Source organism: Curcuma longa, chromosome 11 (genome assembly GCF_044706935.1).
Source record: "Curcuma longa cultivar G26 ecotype Majalengka, Jawa Barat chromosome 11, ITB_CL_G26_1.1, whole genome shotgun sequence".
NCBI lineage: Eukaryota > Viridiplantae > Streptophyta > Magnoliopsida > Zingiberales > Zingiberaceae > Curcuma > Curcuma longa.
In genome coordinates this window covers 6,354,785-6,376,405 of record NC_133871.1, presented here as the reverse complement: position 1 = coordinate 6,376,405, position 21,621 = coordinate 6,354,785, and the positions used below count along the sequence as shown (strand labels likewise).

At 33.6% G+C, this 21,621-nt stretch overlaps 1 protein-coding gene across 1 annotated transcript in view; it reads right to left on the bottom strand.

Annotated features, from left to right (window-relative positions):
• LOC141836958 (fatty acid amide hydrolase-like) overlaps window positions 1–20,123 on the bottom strand; it is a 29,483-nt gene extending 9,360 nt beyond the window's left edge. Inside the window, exons 1-4 of the mRNA XM_074724443.1 lie at window positions 20,059–20,123; window positions 14,775–14,839; window positions 12,904–12,965; window positions 8,178–8,273 (exon numbers count right to left, since the gene is read on the bottom strand). Of these exons, the coding sequence (XP_074580544.1) occupies window positions 8,178–8,273; window positions 12,904–12,965; window positions 14,775–14,839; window positions 20,059–20,117 (282 nt within the window). The 5' untranslated portion in view covers window positions 20,118–20,123. The remainder of the gene's footprint in view (window positions 1–8,177; window positions 8,274–12,903; window positions 12,966–14,774; window positions 14,840–20,058) is intronic.
• Window positions 20,124–21,621: the final 1,498 nt, after the last annotated feature.

Here is a 21,621-nt window from a genome sequence, read left to right as displayed (position 1 = left end):
ACAGCAACTCTTGCCTTCAAAGGTTGACGGATCTCAGCACGATCAGTGTGTTCGCGCCTCTACGGTATACACACGAATACTGAGATGAAGAGGAACCAGATCGTGGTGCTAGCCACAATATTAGGTTCGGCCAAGGTAGAAGAGAAGAGGAAGAAGACCAATACTAGGTTTTGGGAAATAACTAAAACTCTTCCAAATTTAGTTATTGACCAGCCTCCAAAATCTCAAAATGAATTCCAAAATGAAAATAATGGGGAGTCCGAACCCACAATTGTCAACCATGAAATTGATCTATTTCGAATGGAAAAAATCGAAATATCCTTGAACCTTTGGTTTATTCTAGGAGAAATGTCCTTGGAAGAAGTAGAGATGAATTAACCATTCCAGCACAAGCCTCATTGGAAGCCCCGGGCAAAGGAACTCTGGATACTCCAGGTACCTCTCTTTTTCCTAACTCACATAAAAACTCCACTTTACCTATTATTCTTGAGCCTTCTAGTCCAACCTCAATTGTACCACAAGAAAATGACCTTGACCTTCCCATTGCCCTTCGAAAAGGTACCCGAACCTGTACCAAACATCCCATTTCCAGATACATAACCCATGACCATTTATCCGAAACACATAAGGCATTTACTATTAATATTTCAAAACTTGTTGTACCTAGAAACATTCAGAAAGCACTGGGGGACAAGGATTGGAGATTAGCAGTGTTTGAAGAAATGAATGCCTTAAAGAAAAATGGTACTTGGGAAATTGTTGAAGCACCTAAGGATCAAAAGATAGTAGGGTGCAGATGACTCTTCACTATAAAGAGTAAACCAGATGGGAGTGTAGAGAGATATAAGGCAAGGCTTGTAGCAAAGGGCTTTACGTAGACATATGGAATAGATTACCAAGAAACATTTGCTCCTGTCGCAAAAATTAACTCAATTCGAGTTCTTCTGTCACTTGCAGTCAATCTCAAATGGCCCTTGTATCAACTGGATGTTAAAAATGCCTTCCTAAATGGAGATCTAGATGAAGAAGTACTTATGAGTCTCCCTCCGGGTTTTGAAAGAAAGTTCGGAGTCGGAAAGGTGTGTAAACTGAAGAAGGCCTTGAATGGTCTGAAGCAGTCCCCAAGGGCATGGTTTGAACGCTTTGGCAAGGTTGTGAAGCGACTTGGTTATGTTCAAAGTCAAGCTGATCACACCATATTTTACAAACACTCAAAGGAAGGTAAAACAGCTGTGCTGATTGTGTATGTTGATGATATCATCCTAACAGGGAGTGACTACAAGGAACTTGAAGAACTTAAAGGAAAGCTTGCAAAAGAATTCGAAATCAAGGACTTGGGAGTGTTAAAATACTTTCTTGGAATGGAGTTCGCAAGATCCAAGAAAGGTATATTTGTCAACCAACGAAAATATGTCCTTGACTTGCTGATCGAAACTGGTATGCTCGGATGCAAGCCAGTTGAGACGCCTATAGAGCCTTACGTCAAACTGCAACCAGCAGCGGCAGAATCAGTAAAGGAAAGGGAGTGCTATCAAAGACTTGTCGGGAGACTGATTTATCTATCACACACTAGACCTAGTATAGCATTTCCGGTAAGTGTAGTTAGCCAATTCATGCACTCGCCTGGGTTTGAACATTTCGACGCTGTGTATCGGATCCTAAGGTATCTAAAGAGAACACCCGGTAAAGGCCTTCTGTTTAAAACTCGGGGACATCTACAAGTTGAAGCCTACACTGATGCAGACTGGGCAAGAAGTCTAACTAATAGAAGGTCTACTTTGGGATATTGCTCGTTTGTGGGTGGTAATTTGGTCACTTGGCGTGGCAAGAAACAAAATGTGGTAGCTCGAAGCAGCGCAAAGGCTGAGTTTAGAGCCTTAGCTCATAGGATATGTGAAGTTTTGTGGATCAAGAGACATATCAGAGTCGACGCCAATAAAGATGCACTGTGACAACAAAGCAACAATTTCGATTGCACACAATCCAATACTTCATGATCGCACAAAGCACGTGGAAGTCGACAAGCACTTCATCAAAGAAAAAATAGACAATCGTGTGATTAGTGTGGACTATATCCCTACCATTGAACAGGTAGCTGATCTACTTATAAAGGGGCTACACAAGAGACAATTTGAATGTTTAGTAAGCAAGCTGGGTATGGAAGATATCTTTAAACCAACTTGAGGGGGAGTGTTGAGAATACAGATTATTTAGGAAAGCTCTGAGGTGTAAATTATGCAAATTTGTACCAGCTAGCTGTCTTGGTTATTCTTAGCAAGTCTTGGTTATTCTTAGCAAGTCTTGTTATAGGATGATTTATGTCTATCTTTTCTGTGATTTCTTCCCTCTAAATCAGTGATTCTAATCCTGATATTGGGCTGTAATTATGCTGTAAATTATTATAAATACAGTCTCAATAGAAGAGAATATCATTCCCTCAAGTCATTTCTTTCAAGTTCTTCTAATCCTTTCTTCCAATCCGATGGCAAGAACTCAAGGGAGAAGTTATTTCCTTCTTCCTCTTCTTCTTTCTCTTCTTCTCTTCCTATCCTCTCCTCTCTTCTTTGGGTGCCGGCCCCATCAAAGGAAAGAATCCTTTAAAGGTGGCACCACCTAAAGCTAGGAGAAGAAAGAGACTTTAAAGAGAATCGGCCAAAGAGGAAAAGATAAGAAACCCTTCTTCTTCTTCTTCTTCCTCTTCCTCTTCTCCTTCTTCTTCCTTCTCTTCTTCCCCTTCTTCTTCCTCTCCACTATGGGTGACGGCCCTAGCAAGGAAGGAAGGGAGGAAGGATCCTTGCTATGGGCGCCGGCCCTAGCAAGGAAGGAAGGGAGGAAGGATGGGAAGAAGCCGACCTTTAGAGGTTTTGAAACAAGGATTAAGTTCTTCTTTTGTCTCTCCCTCTCCTCCCCTTATATAGCTTTGTCATTAGAAAATTTAGAAAGAATCTAACAAACTTTTCTTATCCAGATTTAGTTAGAAAAAATCTAAAAAATCTCTTGATAAGATTTTGTTAGTTTCTTTAATAAATTTCCTTAACTAAATTTTGTTATTATCTTAACAAAATCTCTTAATAAAATTTCGTTAATTTTTTAATAAAATTTCTTCTCTTCCCTTTCTCTCTCTTATTTTTCTTAGTGTCCATAGCCACCCTCTTCCCCTCTCTCATTTTTCAATGCCCGCGACCCTTGTTACTTTTGTCGGAACTATGAGGAACTATTCATTTTCCTCATTTTCTAAGCCTTTCACTATCCTTGAATGAGGTTATTGCTTGCATGCTCGCCAAATACAACAACAATCAAGTCTTTATCCTACTAAGTAGTGTCAGCTATATGATCCTCCTACGTCATTCGGCTCGATCCTCTACTATATATCTATAATTTTCATTGCTAACAAATCTTCTTTGGTCTCTTTCTTCCTCAATTAATGTGTGTATTTCTCACGGTCTCACATTACCTAACTAGGACATTTATTGGTCGTCTATATATATGTGCATACTATCTTAAGCGTGTCTCTCAGAATTTTTCCTCAATACGTGCAACCTCAATTTTTTTAATATTCTCATTTCTTATCCAATCCATCTTCATATGTCCGTAGATTCATGTTAGCATTCTCATCTCTGCGACTCTCATCTTCTATTTATGTGCTCGCTTCATAACATACTAAATTTAAATTTCATATATTTTATTTTTACTCTACTAAGCTTAAAACTTTTAGCTTCCAGTGTCTCCGATCAAGATTCAACTTTAGTATTTACTCCTTCACAAGTCTCATCGACTAAAATAATTCATCTGCAAACAACATATACATAGTAACTTATCTTGGATGTATCCAATGAGTTCATGCATAATTAGTGTAAAAAGATATGGACTTGGAACTGATCCTTGATGTAATTCTATTTTTATAGGAAGCACTTTAGTTAATCTACGAGTCTTTATTCTTGTCATTACATCATTAAACATATCCTTATTTGTCTTAATATACACTATGCTAATACCTTTCTTTTTTTAAAATCTTCATATAATTTCTCTCAAGTCTCGATCATAAGCTTTTTCTAAGTCAATAAATACCATATGTAATTCTTGTTTCTTTTCACGATACTTTTCAATCAATTGTCTAAGAAGATGTATAGGCTCTATTGTTGCCCTTTCAAGTATGAATTCAAATTGATTTTCAATCACCTTAGTCTCCTTCCTTAATTTTTTCTATCACTTTTCCTAATTGCACACTAGCCAAATAAAGGTAAAAAATTTGTGAATAATTTTATGGTTGGCATTGGGAAATGATTGATTATTTTAGACTAATCAGAATATGTATTAAGGTTCAATTGACTCGAGCTTTTCATGTCAACAAAACACCTATCTAGTTTCGCCGATCAAGGGAAAGATAAATATTTTATTTTATTATATTACTATTTTAGGCTAGCTTATCTAATTTAGGAATGGAAAAATAAATTATTATTTGATGGTAGTAGGTATCTTGTTTAGAAATTAGGATTATATCGAGCTAGCGAGATCAAGATTGGATCCATCAAGTTAGAATTTAGTTAATTTTTGGAAATTTCTATGATTATCATTATATAAATTTATTTTGAATTTTTTGAGTTATTTTTTAATTGTATTTGTAGATACAAATTCGAGTGGAGCATGATACTTAGATTATTTTATTGTATATTGACGTGGGTAAATTATTTTTGACTTGTATACATATTTTCTTATACATGAATAAATAGATAAAATGAATTTTATGTGCTTCTATAACTATTTTTTCAAAAAAGCAAAATTAAAAGGATATTTAAAATAGTGAAATGGGCTTTTAAATGAATTAAACCATTGGGAGTTAAATAACTTGATAATCTTTCATGTTTATGTATGGTTTCATATGGGGATTAATATGTGAAGAGTTTGTTTTAAAATTTAAAATGGATACTCTCATCTACTCTTCACTTGATACTTGTCATTAGAACTACTTTACCTTTCTACTACTTATTCACTTGGATATTAATACTTGCATTTTTAAGTTGTATACCTCAAACTAAGGAATGAAATTTCGAACGGTATCGCGCAATATCGGTGAAAAATTTCATTCCACTAGCGAACCGACACCGACACAAGCGTTTCGGGCGGGATACCGTTCGGAGGTGTCACCCGGATTTAGCGACGCCTCCGGAGGGTTGTGCGGGCACGCGCGCCCTCGGTCGCTCAAGCGATGCACGCCCCTTGGTCGCACGTTGCGGTCGGCTTTTTATTATTTTTTTTTCTTAACTTAGGTTTTATAAGATTTTAATAATCAACTCCTAGCTATTGTTGGGAATAATTTAAATAGGCTTAATTAAAGCCTCGTAAAATTATCCTATTATTTTTTAAAAAAATATTTTATTTTTTATTTTTAAATATTTAGATTAAGTTTTTTATTTTAGTTAATATATTCTATATTTTAAAAATATCAAAACTATACCGATACTGTAAGATACGATACCGAAACTACATCATTCTGGTCTGAGACCGAAATCTCAGCAGGCTCAATATTTTAAATCTTGCCTCAAACCTAGAGACCACATACTAATATATAATAAATTAGTGTACCTCATGTTAAAATGTTGATTTAGGTTAGTTGTTCAACAAACTAATAAGATGTAAATTTAGAGAAGAATAACTGTAGCGTAAAGAATTAAAATGAAATGAAGATATTTAAACTTATGAATCTAGCCTCGTACCAAAGTACATGATTGTCTTGATTGCAAGTGGTAGCCCACGGTTAGTATTTATTTGTATGAGGGTGTTATATTGTTGTATATAAGCATGAGAACTTTAACCCATACATAATGTTTTTGGATTTATCAGAGATATATTATTAGTGATAGATTTACAAGGGATGATTAAATGGTGATAATTAAAAAATATATTTTTATTAAAAGAATGATAATTTAGAGAAACAATTGTAACTGTAAATGTTGATGAATAATTGAAATGAAGAAAAATAATAGTTATATATACATATATAATTTTAACTTGCATGATTTATGTTGATCTCTTAATTAAGATCTTATTTACCAATTTAGCAAATTTGTACTTAATTTTTGTTTTTTCATAGGCTTCAATTTTGTAGGCAAAGGTATCATTTTGAGATTACAGTTGGTTTCAACTAGTACTTATAGTTGATCTGAGATCTCGACCTAGTGATTCCGACTTTGGTTTCATTATATTCTGACTTGGCAAATTTATATGATCTTTTTTCATTGTATAGTTTCATTATATTTGTAGAAAAATTGAATACACATCTATATTGTTGAGCTTTTTGATTATTTTGAATTAGTAATTGTTTGTATGGCTCTTAATTCCCTTTTATCACATTCACTAAGTGGTGTACCTTCTAATACATGGAAATTACAACTCTGGGTGCGACACTAATGGAATTGTCCAATGACTAGCGGTACTCATCTCATCTACGACAAAAGAGTTATTTGGGATATGATAGCTCGCATCTCAGCTATAATGTTGAGGGTTTTTGTATATCCTTCCACCCACTAACTAGCAACAAATTCTTACTTAACCCTAGATATATAGTTCATTTTGTAAACAATTTTTTCTCTAATTTTAGTATAACATAGTCAAGATGTATAAAAGCTCTTACTCATAAATATTGTCTATTATTTTAAATACCCTTAGTTCTCTCATTATAGACAATTTATATATCAAATCAAATCCCACCTCCCTTTAACATAAATACAAAATTTACAGATTTTCCCCACTTTTAATACACTAATTTAAACATTTATCAGACTACTTTTGTGAAAAAGTAACAATTATCGTCAAAGTTTATTTTAAATATGGCTAATAAGTTCATCCACTGAAAATGCAAAAGCAATATCTACCAAAGGCTGCTGTAGATTCAACAACATGTTAGACTTGCACTAGAACAATTATAATGTACTGATGATGTTGCCAATTCAAGTACAAGTCTTGACAAAGCAGATGAAAAGCATACTTGAGCGATTAGCAAGTTTGAAATTTTCAAAATACTATGACTATGACATGAGAAACATGTGTGTGTGAGAGTGAGAGAGAAGAAGCTAGCTAGCCCATTAAGCAACTCAATTAAATTAGTCTAGCAATTTAGTAATGAACTGCACTAGCTCTTATTATAATGCTTAACGAAACTAAAAACTCTGAAGTGCAAAGTGAAGTTATCAACAATTTATTCATTGGCAGAGATTTGACTGAGTCATAATCTTCTTTGAGAAAGCAAAATCGCTAAGGTAAAAAATCTGTCTATATCCTTAAGTGTGCTTATGGAATATAAGATTATTGGTAATGTAAATCATGGATTTTCAGAACTGGATGTTCAAGCTATAAATGACAAAGAATTCAAAAACCTATCAACTATCAAACTAGAACATGAACTTAGCATTTACCAACTTGAAGGAGCATGTACCAATTCTTGAACCTGCTTTATTCTTTAACATGAATTTGAGTTAAAAATATGAAGATGAACATGAATATAGGTTCAGATTTGATCAAAACAGATAATAAAATATTGCACAAATCATGCATTCATGGGAAAGGACAGAAGAGAGAGAGAAAATCTTGTATTAACGGGTAAGAATATGCAATCTGAGGCACAGGACACTGTTTGTTTTACATTCTCTTCCACTTAGTTTCTCAATTCTCATAGTTAACTGGTTTCCTGGATCTACTTTATATTTTTCTTCCTTTTATTGCTGTTTTACTTGTCTTTTGTCTAGTTTATTTCAGGATGTTCATTTGGAAACGGAGATTAATCCTTAATATTTAAAATACCAAAGGAACTTTCATCAGTAACGTGTGCAAATTACAAACATATTGCAAGTACTTTGGAAATGTCCAACCTATTATATGAATGATAGTTCTCAAATCATCTATATATGTCAACACTAAATTTCATTATATGAGTCAAATTATTTTAAAGACTAGTGCATTTGCCTAACAGACACTGCATTGCATCTCTAGAAACCACAATGATCCTAATGGATTTTGAATTATCCGAACCCACAATGGAAGCTTTCAATGAAGTTGAGAATTATGCAAGTCAACAATAGCCATTCTGTTTTAGATGAGCGTCCGGGCAAAATCAAATAACAAATTGAGATAAATATATATAAGTTAATAATTTTAAAGCATCAGTATTGTCAAGGTTATACCTCCACTGCAGCAGCTACTCTGAGAATGGTGGCTTCATTCCATGGGCGTCCTATCAGTTGCAATCCAATAGGAAGTCCTTCTTTATCATGTCCAATCTGCAAAATCAAGTGGCCAATACATGCATCCAGATAACAAGAAAATGGATATATATATATATATATATATATATATAAGCAGAATGTTTGAACTGTTTCCAACTTTCATTGCATCCACAAGGTTATTCATTTACATCCATTATAGCAGGTGCATCCTTTAAATTATGCTCTCAGTCGGCTCAGTCATAGCATCCTTTAAATTTTCATTGCACCAAGAAGTTTCTATTATGACCTAGAAATTAATGAGACACTAATTGACATCCTTTTGCTTAAATTAGACCAAGAAATTTGTTTATGACTTGGTTGAATTTTTTAGGCTTGGATCAGACTTGACTGCCAAAGGAAGAGGTCACAACACAAAAGTAAAGCAATCAATAGAGCTAGAGTGGAGATCAAACTTATCTGATCTCAGGTGAAATATTTCCATTTCAAGGTAAAATTGGATTGAGATCAAACTCATGCTTCAATGGTATTGTTGGTTGATTTGTTGTAAAATTGGATTGTGTAGAGGTGTGTGACTGAAGGATGGCAAGTGACAGCAGATCTATTGGTGTCAACAGTGACTAAAGGATTGACTACTTAAGAGGAAAGGAACCCAAATAGGAGACGAGTCAATTCCTTTGTCTATTTCGGTACAACAGCAAAGTCAGGGGAAAAAAGAGAGCAATTTAGAGCTCCATTCCTCATTTTTGGTTGTCCAAAATTGGGGGGAAGAGAAGAAGAAAGGAGGAACAGTGATGGAAACATTAATTCCATAACTTGAGAAAAACAAAATGAAAAGTCTAATTTTATCATTTTCTCTCATTTTTTTCCTTCTTTCCTCTCTTTTCAAGAAGGCAAAACAAAGAAAACCTCTTCCTTCACTTCTTCCCTTTCCAGCACTCTTCCTTTCTTTCCCTTCTTCCGCCCATCAAATAAATACGCCATAAAGATGGCCAAGATAGGGTCATTTTCTATTTTTTCTTCTCATTCCAAGTAGACAAAACAAAGAAAAACTCTTCTTCCCTCTCCCTTCCCAACTTCTCTTCTGACATTCTTCCTTGATTTACCTCCATCCTCCCCTCAAATTGGCATGCTACAAGAATGAGTTTCAGTCAGCTAAACTCTTCTTTGACTGTTCTTCTGGGATTTGAGGTTTGTTGTCAAAATTTTAACTGATTTCATAGTTCACCATTAATGTTTGTAATAGGAACAAATGAGTAATACTTCTGGTCTTTTGAAGGACGGAAGCCATTTTGTATATGTTTATAGTCATGAGATGATGAAATATGCTGATGAGGTATGTCAAAGATTCATGTGATTTAGCTGGCTTCATTTCTTAATTTTAAATGATAGTTAAGAATCGCATTATTATAAACCAAGAATGAAAGTAGCTAGTATTGATTGGGACGGGAAGAATGCCAAATCTCTATGGATTCATCGAGGGGAGAATTTGGATCTTCTTAGAGGAGGAAGGAGAGTGATAAATATTTGAAATCAAACTTGCTTGATTCCATTGTTGATCTTTTACAGACATACAATCAGACTTGAAATTGTGCAGCTCCAATAAATTTGGTCTACAATACAACTAATTTGGTGGAATTCTATCAAAAAGTTAATTATAAATAAAATTAGTTGTGGTAATTTGATCCATGATGATTGCCTCCCTATTTAAACTAATTAAAATTATAATGAATCTAATATATGACTAAGAACAAATATAATTTTTTGCTGATATGGAACCCAATTAATTGTTGTTGTCAGAGAAGTAGCACATAATATCAGTCACCACAGAAAAGTGTGCTTGCTCTCAAGCATGAACTTGGAAAAGCTTCAGGATTCTAGTAAGCCCCAAGCATTGTAAGCAGTGACGATCCCGATTAGAAAGGGTTGGGTAACTCAATGCTACCATTGGGGACAAAGTGGATTTAGCAAAAGCAACAGTAACACCTAGGTGCTTGGTTTGTCACGAAAGAGTAAGGCTTAGGAGTAGGGAAAAGGAAGTGGCACATGTTTTATGGAAGAAAATAGGTTTATGGGGTGGATGTTTTATGGAAGAAAATAGGTTTATGGTGCACAAAAGGAAAATGTGTTTGACAATGGGTTTTTGTGAAGCATTCAGATTCCACTGCATCAAAGGAGTTATCCACGTCGAATAAAGCATATCTCTAGATATAGGGCAGGATGATCTATAATCATCTACAAAAGGCATATTCTCTAGATACCGGACAAGACAGTCCCTAATCATCAACAAATAGGAAAGGTTAAGACATGAATAGATTTCTTTTGCTGTCTTGCAGTAACCAACTATGTTAGAAGATGTTTTTGTAATTGCTTATATTAGGCTAGGGCATGAAAACCCGTCAATGTCGATCCCAAGCCCAGATGAAAAAGGACGAGAGTTGCGCGTTAAATTGTCAGCTAGCGTGGGCTTTCAGGCAAATTTCAATGAATGGATTCATCAAACTATTTTGTTAATATGCTAGGATGTTCCCCGAAATAAATGCGTTGCAAGATCTGATTGTAATGTCTCGGCAAGGACCACTACATCTCTATGAGAACTTGAGTGTAGTGTTAAATATGCAAGAGTTATTACACCATAAATTGGGTAAGCACAAATATTAAAGGAAAATTAATTGTCTAAAATTTGGAATATGAAATCAAGGAATGCTTACTAGTAAAATAATGGAGGTAGCAAATGCGATGATTAGGAAAAGAATTAATATCTTATGTGTACAAGAGACAAAATGGGTAGGAAAGAAAGCAAAGATGATAGAAAATTTGGGTTTTAAGTTATGGTATATAGGAAGGAGAAAAAAAGAGTAGGTACTACTGTTGATAGTTCACTAAAGGATAAAATAGTAATTAGAAAGGAGATAGAATTATACCTCTTAAGATAATTGTGATGAAAGAAACTATTAATATAATTAATTTATATACACCTCAAGTAGAATTAGATGAATACACTAAATCTAGATTTTGGGATGATCTAAATGAGGTATTACAAAACATTCTACAAACCGAATGATTTTAATAGGAGATTTAAAAAGACACGTAGGAGTGAAAAATAATGAATATGATAGGATGCATGGGGTTATAGGTTTGAAACAAAAAATAAAGAAAGGAAAACTATATTGGATTTTACAATAGCATATGACCTTATACTAGCTAATATATTTTTTAAAAAAAGAGAAGAACACTTAGTCACGTTAAAAAATGAGAATAATAAATCGTAAATTGACTTTCTTATAATTAAGAATAATGATAGAAAGATTTGTAAAGATTAGAAGGTCATTCTTGAAAAAAAAATTTAACTACCTATAAGTTAGTGATGTTGTATATACGCCTCAAGTATTGAAGCAATAGAATAACTGAGAGATATCGAAGATTGGTTAGGAAGTTAAATTATCTTATAGTAACTCGTCCAGATATTGTATATCTGATTAGTATTGTAAGTCAGTTTATGTCATCTCCAATCGTTCATCATTGGGCAGTGGTAAAGCAAATTTTGTGTTACTTGAAAGGAGCACCTAGACGAGGTATCATGTATGCAAATCATGGACACACTCATATTGAAGGTTTTTCACATGCAGATTGGGCAGGTTCCAAAATGAATAGAAGATCTATTTCAAGTTATTGTATCTTTGTTGAAGGAAATTTAGTCTCATGGAAAAGTAAGAAGCAAAATGTTATGTCACGATCTAGTGCAGAATCAGAATATAGGACTATAGCACAGTCTGTATCTGAGATAATATGGATATATCAACTCTTAACTGAAGTAGGACTTAAGCTTTCAATACCAACAAAACTATGGTGTGATAATCAAGTTACTCTTCATATTGCATCAAATTCTGTGTTTCATGAGCGAATTAAGCACATTGAGATTGATTGTCATTTTATTCATAAAAAAAATCAACAAAACTTGATTTCTACAGGATATGTGAAGACTGGTGAACAACTAGAGGGCATCTTCACAAAAACTTTAAATGAAATTCGAATTGCTTATCTTTTGTAACAAGTTAGGCATGATTAATATCTATGCTCCAACTTGAGGAGGAGTATTAATTGTATATATATGATACCATATTAGTTGTATATATATATAGTAGTATATGTCTATTAGCATCAATTATGTTAGCTGTTAATTAGCTAACATAATTTTAAATAGTTTCCTAAGATCGATTTTTAGTCTTGTATATAAATATACTCCATCTTTCAATAAAAGAAATTTTATTCTTTTCATCTCAAATATCACTTAGTATAACCTCAAGTGATGCTCAAGAAGGTTAGCATGCTAAGCACCAAACCGATAGATACTACTATATGGCATGACCATTGTGTGCTTACCGCAAGAGTGCTCCAAGGTATTTTTATTTCATAATTACAGGTCTTCATATCAAAGGGAAGTTCTCCTACAAATAGGCAATCTACATTTCACTATTGTATCTGCTTAGGATAATCATTAGCATCATACTTAAAAATCAAATATTTTATTTATTAAAAAAATGTATTTTTTATGTCATGTATTGATTGGATGCAACTCCAATAATAATTGACTTCACTGTTAATTTCAAAAGTTGATCAACCTAAGTGTAAGGAGAAATTTCATGATTGAGATTATAAAAAAAAAATTTTAAAAATGTTGACTTACTGGCACTGATATAGCTGGGAGCCCAAGGAGATTTCCTGCTATTACAAACCGCATGAGGTATGCTGCATAACAAAATGAGTCATGATATCAACCAATTAATAGTATATTGAATAGAAAATAATTTTTAAACTTTTTTATTCTGCCAAACATAACATTAAATAAAACTCTTGCTTCTCCTTGTTTTCTTGTTTCTTGTTTATGTTGTTTAGTGGATCAGAAATAATATAATCTTTAACTTAAGTTGGACTAGCAAAAAGGAGTCACTTGATAGCTCCATTAGGATATTACAAATTAGACATGTAGGTTGCCAAGCAAAGCATTTTGGCTGTTAGTCTTTGGTTAGAATTTTGAGCAGAGCAAGCCAATCTAAAGTTCTTAGCATTGTAATATAAAGAATGCGTGGAGTAAATATTTCATAGTATAATCGGACAGTTAATCGTCTCGAAAAGTCACAAATGACTAGCTAAATGTTTGTCATTGTTGATTATTTAGCAAATACTGGGTGGACACATGTTCTACCAGTTTCTTTTTCAAAAAAATAAAAAAGAAAGACTTTTGCATTAGCTATATAATATGGGAGTGGGCATTGGAATTCTGACATGACCAATCATTATATCCATGTATTGGGATTGTAGAATTTTGAAAAAGTAAAAAATAATCATTCTTAAATTGCTCTAAGACTTCTCTTCAAAGTTAGTGCATAGATATTAACTATGTCTAACTTGTTGCATAAGCTAGAAACTCTAATAAACATAAAAGGATACCACTCACATAACAAAAAAGAACTTAGTGAGCCAATGGAGCAAAGACTTGATAATTCCTACGAGCTTAAATAAGTGCACAACCAAACATTGAGGCTCTTAGAGAGGGATGGATGGATGGATCAACATATAATGCAACTTGACCATTTGCATGACTTAGTCACATGAGAACAGGACATTCTCCTTATCAAGGTGCTTACACAAAGGAGATGTTTGCAGGCTCGCATGATGCTCATGTGAGGAAGGAGCCATGAAAAGGAGGTCTCTATGTTTTGAACGGCTAGATTTGATCGTGAATAGTAACATCAAATCACTAGCAGCCAAACCAATCATATAAAGGAATTATGTGCAAAGGAGATCGAACGCTCGCTAAAAGAAATCTTGCAATCTCCGTCAACATGATTCCTTCACTACTCTACTCAGTCTCACGATGTAACAAGGCAATGGCTTCATATCAGGAAGAACACTTCGTGCACAAAGGAGGGCTTATACAAGGTGGTGTTTAGGTGTCATAAGCGAGCACAATGCATGTTCGACAACAAAGACAATAGCCTTGCATAGACAAGAGACATAGGGGAAGATAAAGGATTGAAGGAGGAGGAGGTAGACCTTCCATCAGTGGAATATCTCTTTGAAAACCTAATCCTGAAAAGAGAATTTGACAAAAAGCAAAATAACATATTGCTTCTTTATGAGATAGTTTATCACATGAGCATATATACTCATAAAAGACCTTAAACTTAAATGTAAGAATGTGGAGGTACCTCTAACAAGAACCATAATAATAAAAAAACAAGTATAATGAATTTATCAATTATCCATTATAAAGTAGCTTTTAAAAATGAAAACCTTTTAGTTATATTTACCTATTCTCTTTTTATCCGTTTTCATAGATTTCACTTCATCTTGTTATACTCTCACACCATTCCCTGATTCTCTCATCTCACAACTTAACCTCTCCTCCCCTAATCCTCCCCCATCCCCCATAGTCTCGCATGTATTCTCTCTCTCCCTACTCTTGTTACATAAGATAGGTAAATTTATCAGTTATTGAACAAAGGAAAGAGGCATTGCATTTATTAAAGCAATTATAAGAAATTTTCAGCTTACCTTGGACCTCATAATTTGATTCCCCAAATTTGAGAGAACTGGGTGCTATCACTGGACCTGTGATACTATTACAATGAGAAAATTGATTAGGTACAGAAAAGAAGTCTTATGTGAGTTCAAATAATAAGTTTACTTACTATGTGGTAGATACAAATTATTTGACTATATGAAATTGTTTGCTTGGATCTCATTCATTAGGCAGTTCCACAACTATCAGCCATCCATATAAATATAATTTAAAATCTCAATTCATGATACATAAAATATTCTGGCACATCAACAAAATAATTTCCAAACAAAAAAAGACGTGATTGCTCTAAGGTTACTAACTCACCCCCACAATCTTGTTAACCTTGGTACCTCACCAAATTCATTATACATAACAAATTGCACAACCAAATATTATCAATGGTAGAGATTATGGACTATCAATTACAAGGTTTAAAATATCGAGCTGTGTCGAGGTTTCGATCCCGGACCGGAACGATATAGTTTCGGTATCTTATTATACCATGCAATAAAGTATTAGTAAATGATGGAGAAATAAAAGAGCGATGGAAGAGTTATTTTCATCAACTTTTTAATGAAGATTAGGTGATCAACTTAACTTAGATAATTTAAGTAGGTCAAATGAGTATAGAAATTTAAATTTTTATCGTAAAATGATGATTGCAATAAAGTATTAGTAAATTTAAATTTAAATTTAAAAATGATTGCAATAAAGTATTAGTAAATGATGGAGAAATAAAAGAGCGATGGAAGAGTTATTTTCATCAACTTTTTAATGAAGATTTAGGTGATCAACTTAACTTAGATAATTTAAATAAGTCAAATGAGTATAGAAATTTAAATTTAAATTTAAAGATGATTGCAATAAAGTATTAGTAAATGATGGAGAAATAAAAGAGCAATGGAAGAGTTATTTTCATCAACTTTTTAATGAAGATTTAGGTGATCAACTTAACTTAGATAATTTAAGTAGGTCAAATGAGTATAGAAATTTAAATTTTTATCGTAAAATTCAAACTTTAGATGTAGAACAAACTTTAAATGGGATGCAAAATGGAAAAATCGTTGGACTAGATGATATTCCAATAGAGGTATGGAAGTACCTAGGGAAAAAGGTATTAAATAACTTACAAAATTATTTAATATGATATTGCAAACGAAAAAAATATCTAATTAATAGAGGGTAAGTACTCTAGTACCCTAATATAAGAATAAGGGAAACGTACAAAATTGTGCAAACTATAAGCGTATTAAATTAATGAGTCATACCATGAAACTTTGAGAAAGAATAATTGAAAAAAAATTAAGGAGACCACAGTAACCGAAAATCAATTTGGATTCATGACTAGAAGATTAATAATAAAAGTTATACATCTTCTCAGACAAGTAATTAAAAAAATATCGGGAGCTAAAGCAAGATCTACACATGGTATTCATTGACTTAGAAAAAACTAATGATACAGTCTCAAGAGAAATTATATAGAGAATTCTAGAAAAGAAAGGTATTAGCATAGCATATATTGAACTAATTAAGGATATGTATGAGAATGTAATGACCAGAGTGAAATTTCAGGCGGATTAACTGAAGCATTTCCAATAAGCATAGGGTTCCATTAAGAATCAACTCTAAATCCTTATCTTTTTACATTAATCATGAACGAACTCACTGGACACATTCAAGGTACAATACTATTTGCAGATGATATTGTTTTAGTAGATAAAACATGTGAAGGAGTAAATGCTAAACTAAAATCTTAATGGGAAATACTAGAAGTGAAAGGTTTTAGACTTAATAGAAAAAAGACAAAATATATAGAATTTAAGTTCAGTTATATTAGACATAATGAGACAATTGTTAAGATAGGAGATGATGAACTGTCTGAAACTGAGAGCTTTAAGTATTTAATATCATTTTTGTAAGATGATGGAGGGACTGAGAGAGATGTCTTACATAAAATACAAGCAGGATGATTGAAATAGAAGAGAGCGTCGAGTGTTTTATGTGATCGTAAAGTATCTTTAAAACTTAAAGGGAAGTTCTACAAAACAGTTGTTAGATCTGCTATATTATATGGCACTATATGTTAGCCTATGACTCGAGCACATGAGCAAAAGATGAGAGTTGCAGAGATAAAGATGTTAAGATAGATGTGTAGACATACAAGAATAGACAGAATAAAAAATGAGAGCATTAGAGAGAAAGTCGAAATTGCATCTATTGAGAGAAAACTTCGAAAGACACATTTAAGATAGTACGGACATGTATTTAGACAACCAATAAATGCTCCAATTAGGTGATGTGAAACTATGACAAATACACACATCAAACGAGGAAGAGGAAGACAAAAAAAAACTTAGTTAGCAATAATAAAACAAGATAAATTTTATTTAAGTATAGATATAATATAGTAGAGGATATAGTCCAATAGCATAAAAAGATTATTGTTGTTGTTGTTGTTGTTGAAGTTTTGACTAGCGTCGAGCATTTTGCATGCCAATCGATGAACCGAATGGTAAATTCCACTAGTGCCAACCAACATGGCTTGGCACTTGAAACATTGGGATCAATATTTTTTTTTTTCAATTTCATTCACTCAAGGTACATTTCTTCATAGCATGAAAAAGTGATGGGATAGAAAAATGAAAACCTATCTTTGATTTATATTCACTTATTTTTTACTTTTTCATTTTTTAGAGAACAAACTCTTAAAGACTTAGAGTCAGGATTTTTAACTTCAAGATACCAATCATATACTATTAGATTTCTAAGAGCACATTTTGAAGTGAATGGGTAATCCAACACTAACTCATTCATGCTATTTGATCCTTCCATCACAAGCCTTTCTCACCTTTCATTGATTCATGATGCTCTTCTGGGTCTTGGAAACTAAAAAGCCCATGGCCAAACAACTTCAACAAAGAATTCCTATTGGCATGTGGGATCTCATCAAGGTAGACCCTGTAAATCTCTTGGGAATTCTATGCTAGAATTCTTTGCATGGGAGCATCAACTATTTCTATATCACCTTGGTATCAAAGATAAAGGGAGCATCAAAGCCAGATAACTATTGGCCTATTGCCCTAGAACACTGATTGGTCAAGTTGATCTCTAAAGTGTTGGCGGTTAGGCTCCAGTAATATATTTCCAACTTAAGTGAGCTTCAGTTTACCTTTGTAAAGAATACAATTGCTAAAGATTACTATATGTGTCTCTGAAGACATTAAAATAGTGTGAAGCAAGAGAATTTGTGGTGCTCAAACTTGACTATGACAAGCCTTTTGAAAGGAGTTGTGATGGGATGTGCTTGCATATGTTCTCTACATTAGGGGCTTCCCTTAGCTATTGTGATCATAAGCCTAGTATCCAGCGCTCAAGGAGTTATTGTGAATGGCCAAGTAGGATAGTGGTTCAAATGTAGAAAAGAACTATGGCATGGCAACCCTTTATCCCCCATCTCTTCATTATTTTGATTGATGCCTAGTACTATATTCTTGCTCGAGCTCAATCCAAAGGTCTTATTCAGGGGTTGGCTAGAGAGTATTCCCCAAGTTTTGATGTTCTACAATATGCAAACGACTTTGTTTGCGAGCTAAATATGAGTTTATACTGAATTTGAGGATCATTATTGGTGCCTTGTATTAATGGGTCTAAAGCTTAACCTATCTAAGACTCTCTAGTATGTGCTGATCAGTTCAACGATCGAGGACCACTTCTCTCTAGTATATTAAAAGGTTCCCTTGTAGAGCTTCCTTGCAATTGCTTAGGTTTTCAACTTGGCATTGGCCAAGTGAATAGATCTTATTGGGAGAAGTTGATTGCTCAAATCACAGACAGATTACATCCTTGATAGTGAGCATGGCTTTCAACAGATTGACCCTAGTCAACAGCATCCTAACTTCTCTCATGTGTATACCCTTGCTTTGTATACCATTTACCAGCTTGGGTTATTTCAAGACTGGATTTTCTTAGGAGCTTCTTTTGGCATTGTGGTCACGACACTAGCTCTCCCATGATTCAACACTTGGCTTCCTGGAATTTGGTATATAACCTACATCTGTGGGTGGTCATGGAATTATTAGCTTGAAACACTACAACTTGGCTCTTCTTTGTCATTGATTATGGCTTTTCATCATGCACTCGGGAGCACTATGAAGACCTATAGTACAAAATGCATATTTCATTGCAAGGCCTTGGGAAGCTTCTCCAAACCGGATGTGATCTTCTACTAGGAAAGACATTTGGTATTTAAGAGATCTTTGAATAAGCATTACAGCAAGTAGTAATCCTGATGCTTCTTTTTAGCACAGCAGCTAGAATGGTAATTTTATTCTAAGATGGCAGCTCCCTCATCTATTCTCAATCTGTGATGTTCAGGGTATTTAGATGTGACAGCTTGGCATTGCCTCTCCTACACTCAGTATCACGTTTAGACATCTTATTAGAAGTAGGGAAATGCTGGAATTGCACCGAGTAGCAAGCACTTTAACAGATTCCCCAGTGGTCCTTGCTGCTCAATGGAGATGGGATTCGGCAGGAAAATGTACTAGTAGATCAGCATATCAAATGTTGATACATGACAGTCACATAAATTACTGGAATGACATTATATGGAAGCCCTTTGCAACCATCAAAGTCAAGCTCTTCAGTTGACAATAGTTACATGGTAATTAAATATGCACAATGTGCTATGTAGAAAATGGGCTCCAATCTGGGACTGTTGTGTTATTTGTTCCAGATTTGAGGAGGAAACTATGGTGCACTTTCTCTTATTTTGCCCTGGGCTCATCACAGGCTGGAGGAAGATTTATCTGAGTGCATCTTACCTAGGCCTGATCAGTTAACAACAGAGATTTAAGTGTGACAAGCTGAAACGTCCCCCAGGAGCACCCTCTGCACATTGGTGCAGGAGCATCCTCCAGGCTGATCCAATTGATTCCTTGCAAATTTGGGTGAATATTCTCTTGTTGTCGAGAGTTAGAGTGCTCATTAAAATTCAGGTCAAAACTACATGCTAGAATTGGACAACTCACTGCAGCACTGATTAACTCCTTTTGTGCTGAGATATTTCAAGGCTGTGCTATCATTGTAGTTCAAATAGACTTCTGTAGCGTGCTATATATATATATATATATATATATATATATATATATATATGAGTGGACTTTCCTGGTTCACTCAAATCTTTTTTCAAAAGTAAAATCACTAGAGGTTGTGCATGGGAAAAATAAGCTCAAAATAAACGTAGGAAGTTCAACATAAACTAAAGAATAATACCCAGTTGTAGGAGTGACTATTATGTCAACTTTCTTGAAAGCTTCCAAGAAATAGTGCATGCTCCTTCTCCTGCATTTGTCAAATAAACAAAAATGTAGCAGATAAATCATCTATTAAAAAAATTATATTTCTATTCAACGAAAGACAAAATCCAGGGTTTAACTTGGTACTGAGTTGGTTGTATCAAATCGGTCGATCAGAATCAGGAAATAAAAACTTCCAAGAAAAAATAGAAAAGGGAAAATACATTAATATATCTTTTAATATTAAAATAATATATATTTCTCATATGATACAATACAGTTCCAATATATATGGTAATTAATATTACCAAGAACCAATAAAAGATTTATGTTTACATATTTATAAAAATATCAATAATTGTTGGTTAATATAAATTGTCAAATACTTGATTAAAATTCAATATAGGCTTTAATTAACAATGATAATTAATTTTTAATATTCGTATGGTCAGTAGTGCACTACATTTCATACCCATATTTGATTGTTTAATGTGCACTACAGACCTCCTGTCTTTTTCTTTAAAAAGTTTATTTTCCAGAAATTGAAATTGAGAACTGTTATGGTTATTAAACTTTTGTAGTTTCTGAAACAATTTTGAAGTTTTTTCTTTCTAAAACTACAATAATTTGTTATTCATTGATAGTGGTTATGTCTCACTGTAATATCTGTTTCTTTCTTTCGAAAAAACATGTTTAAATACATTTACCTTTTCCACAAGTATTTTGTGATTAACAATTTCTATGTATGCAGTTTAGGTACGTACCAATGAACATTGTCTTTTCTACTTTCTCATCATGCATGTTAGGATATTATTGCAATTGGTTTTCAGGAAGAAGTAAATTTTAGAATCTCTAATTTGGTCCACATGGAAGAATATTGTTAGATACTAAATTTTTATCAAATTTAACTTTTTTTACATTTTCAATTTTTTTTAATGACTATTTGAGTTGAGCTAATGTGACAAATTAAGTTTTAGGAGTCGAGTAGATGATTAAGATCACATGGGTTCAAACTGGGATCAATTTTGAAGCGCCGCCCAAACTTTCATGCACACCTTGATGTTGCCATCCAATTCTCATACATGCTCCAACGTTGCAGGTAACCATATACGTGCATAGAGTTCCACCTATCGCTCCTTGCCCTCACTTTGAGTGATCATAGTCATCACAAGGTAATCTGCTTTATTCTCCTCTTATTTCCCTTTCTCCTCTCCTTCCCTCTCTTACTCTCTTTCCCCCTTTTCTCCTCCTTCTCCTAGATGATTCCATCATTGTATCTCAGTACACTCCAATACAACACATGACTATCTCATTCTAACCCTGATTTAGTACAAGATTTTAGACCATACCTTAAGTTAGCCCCATATACAAAATTGTGAATAATTAAATATAAATTTGGTATCATATTAGTTTGTATGCCCATGTAGGATTATAATAGGAGTTTATAAGTCCTAGAATATTTTTTAAATATAAACCAAAGTAATATACTAGGTGATGTTTAGGTCATCTCTTCTATTTTATCTATCACTTCCCATCAATA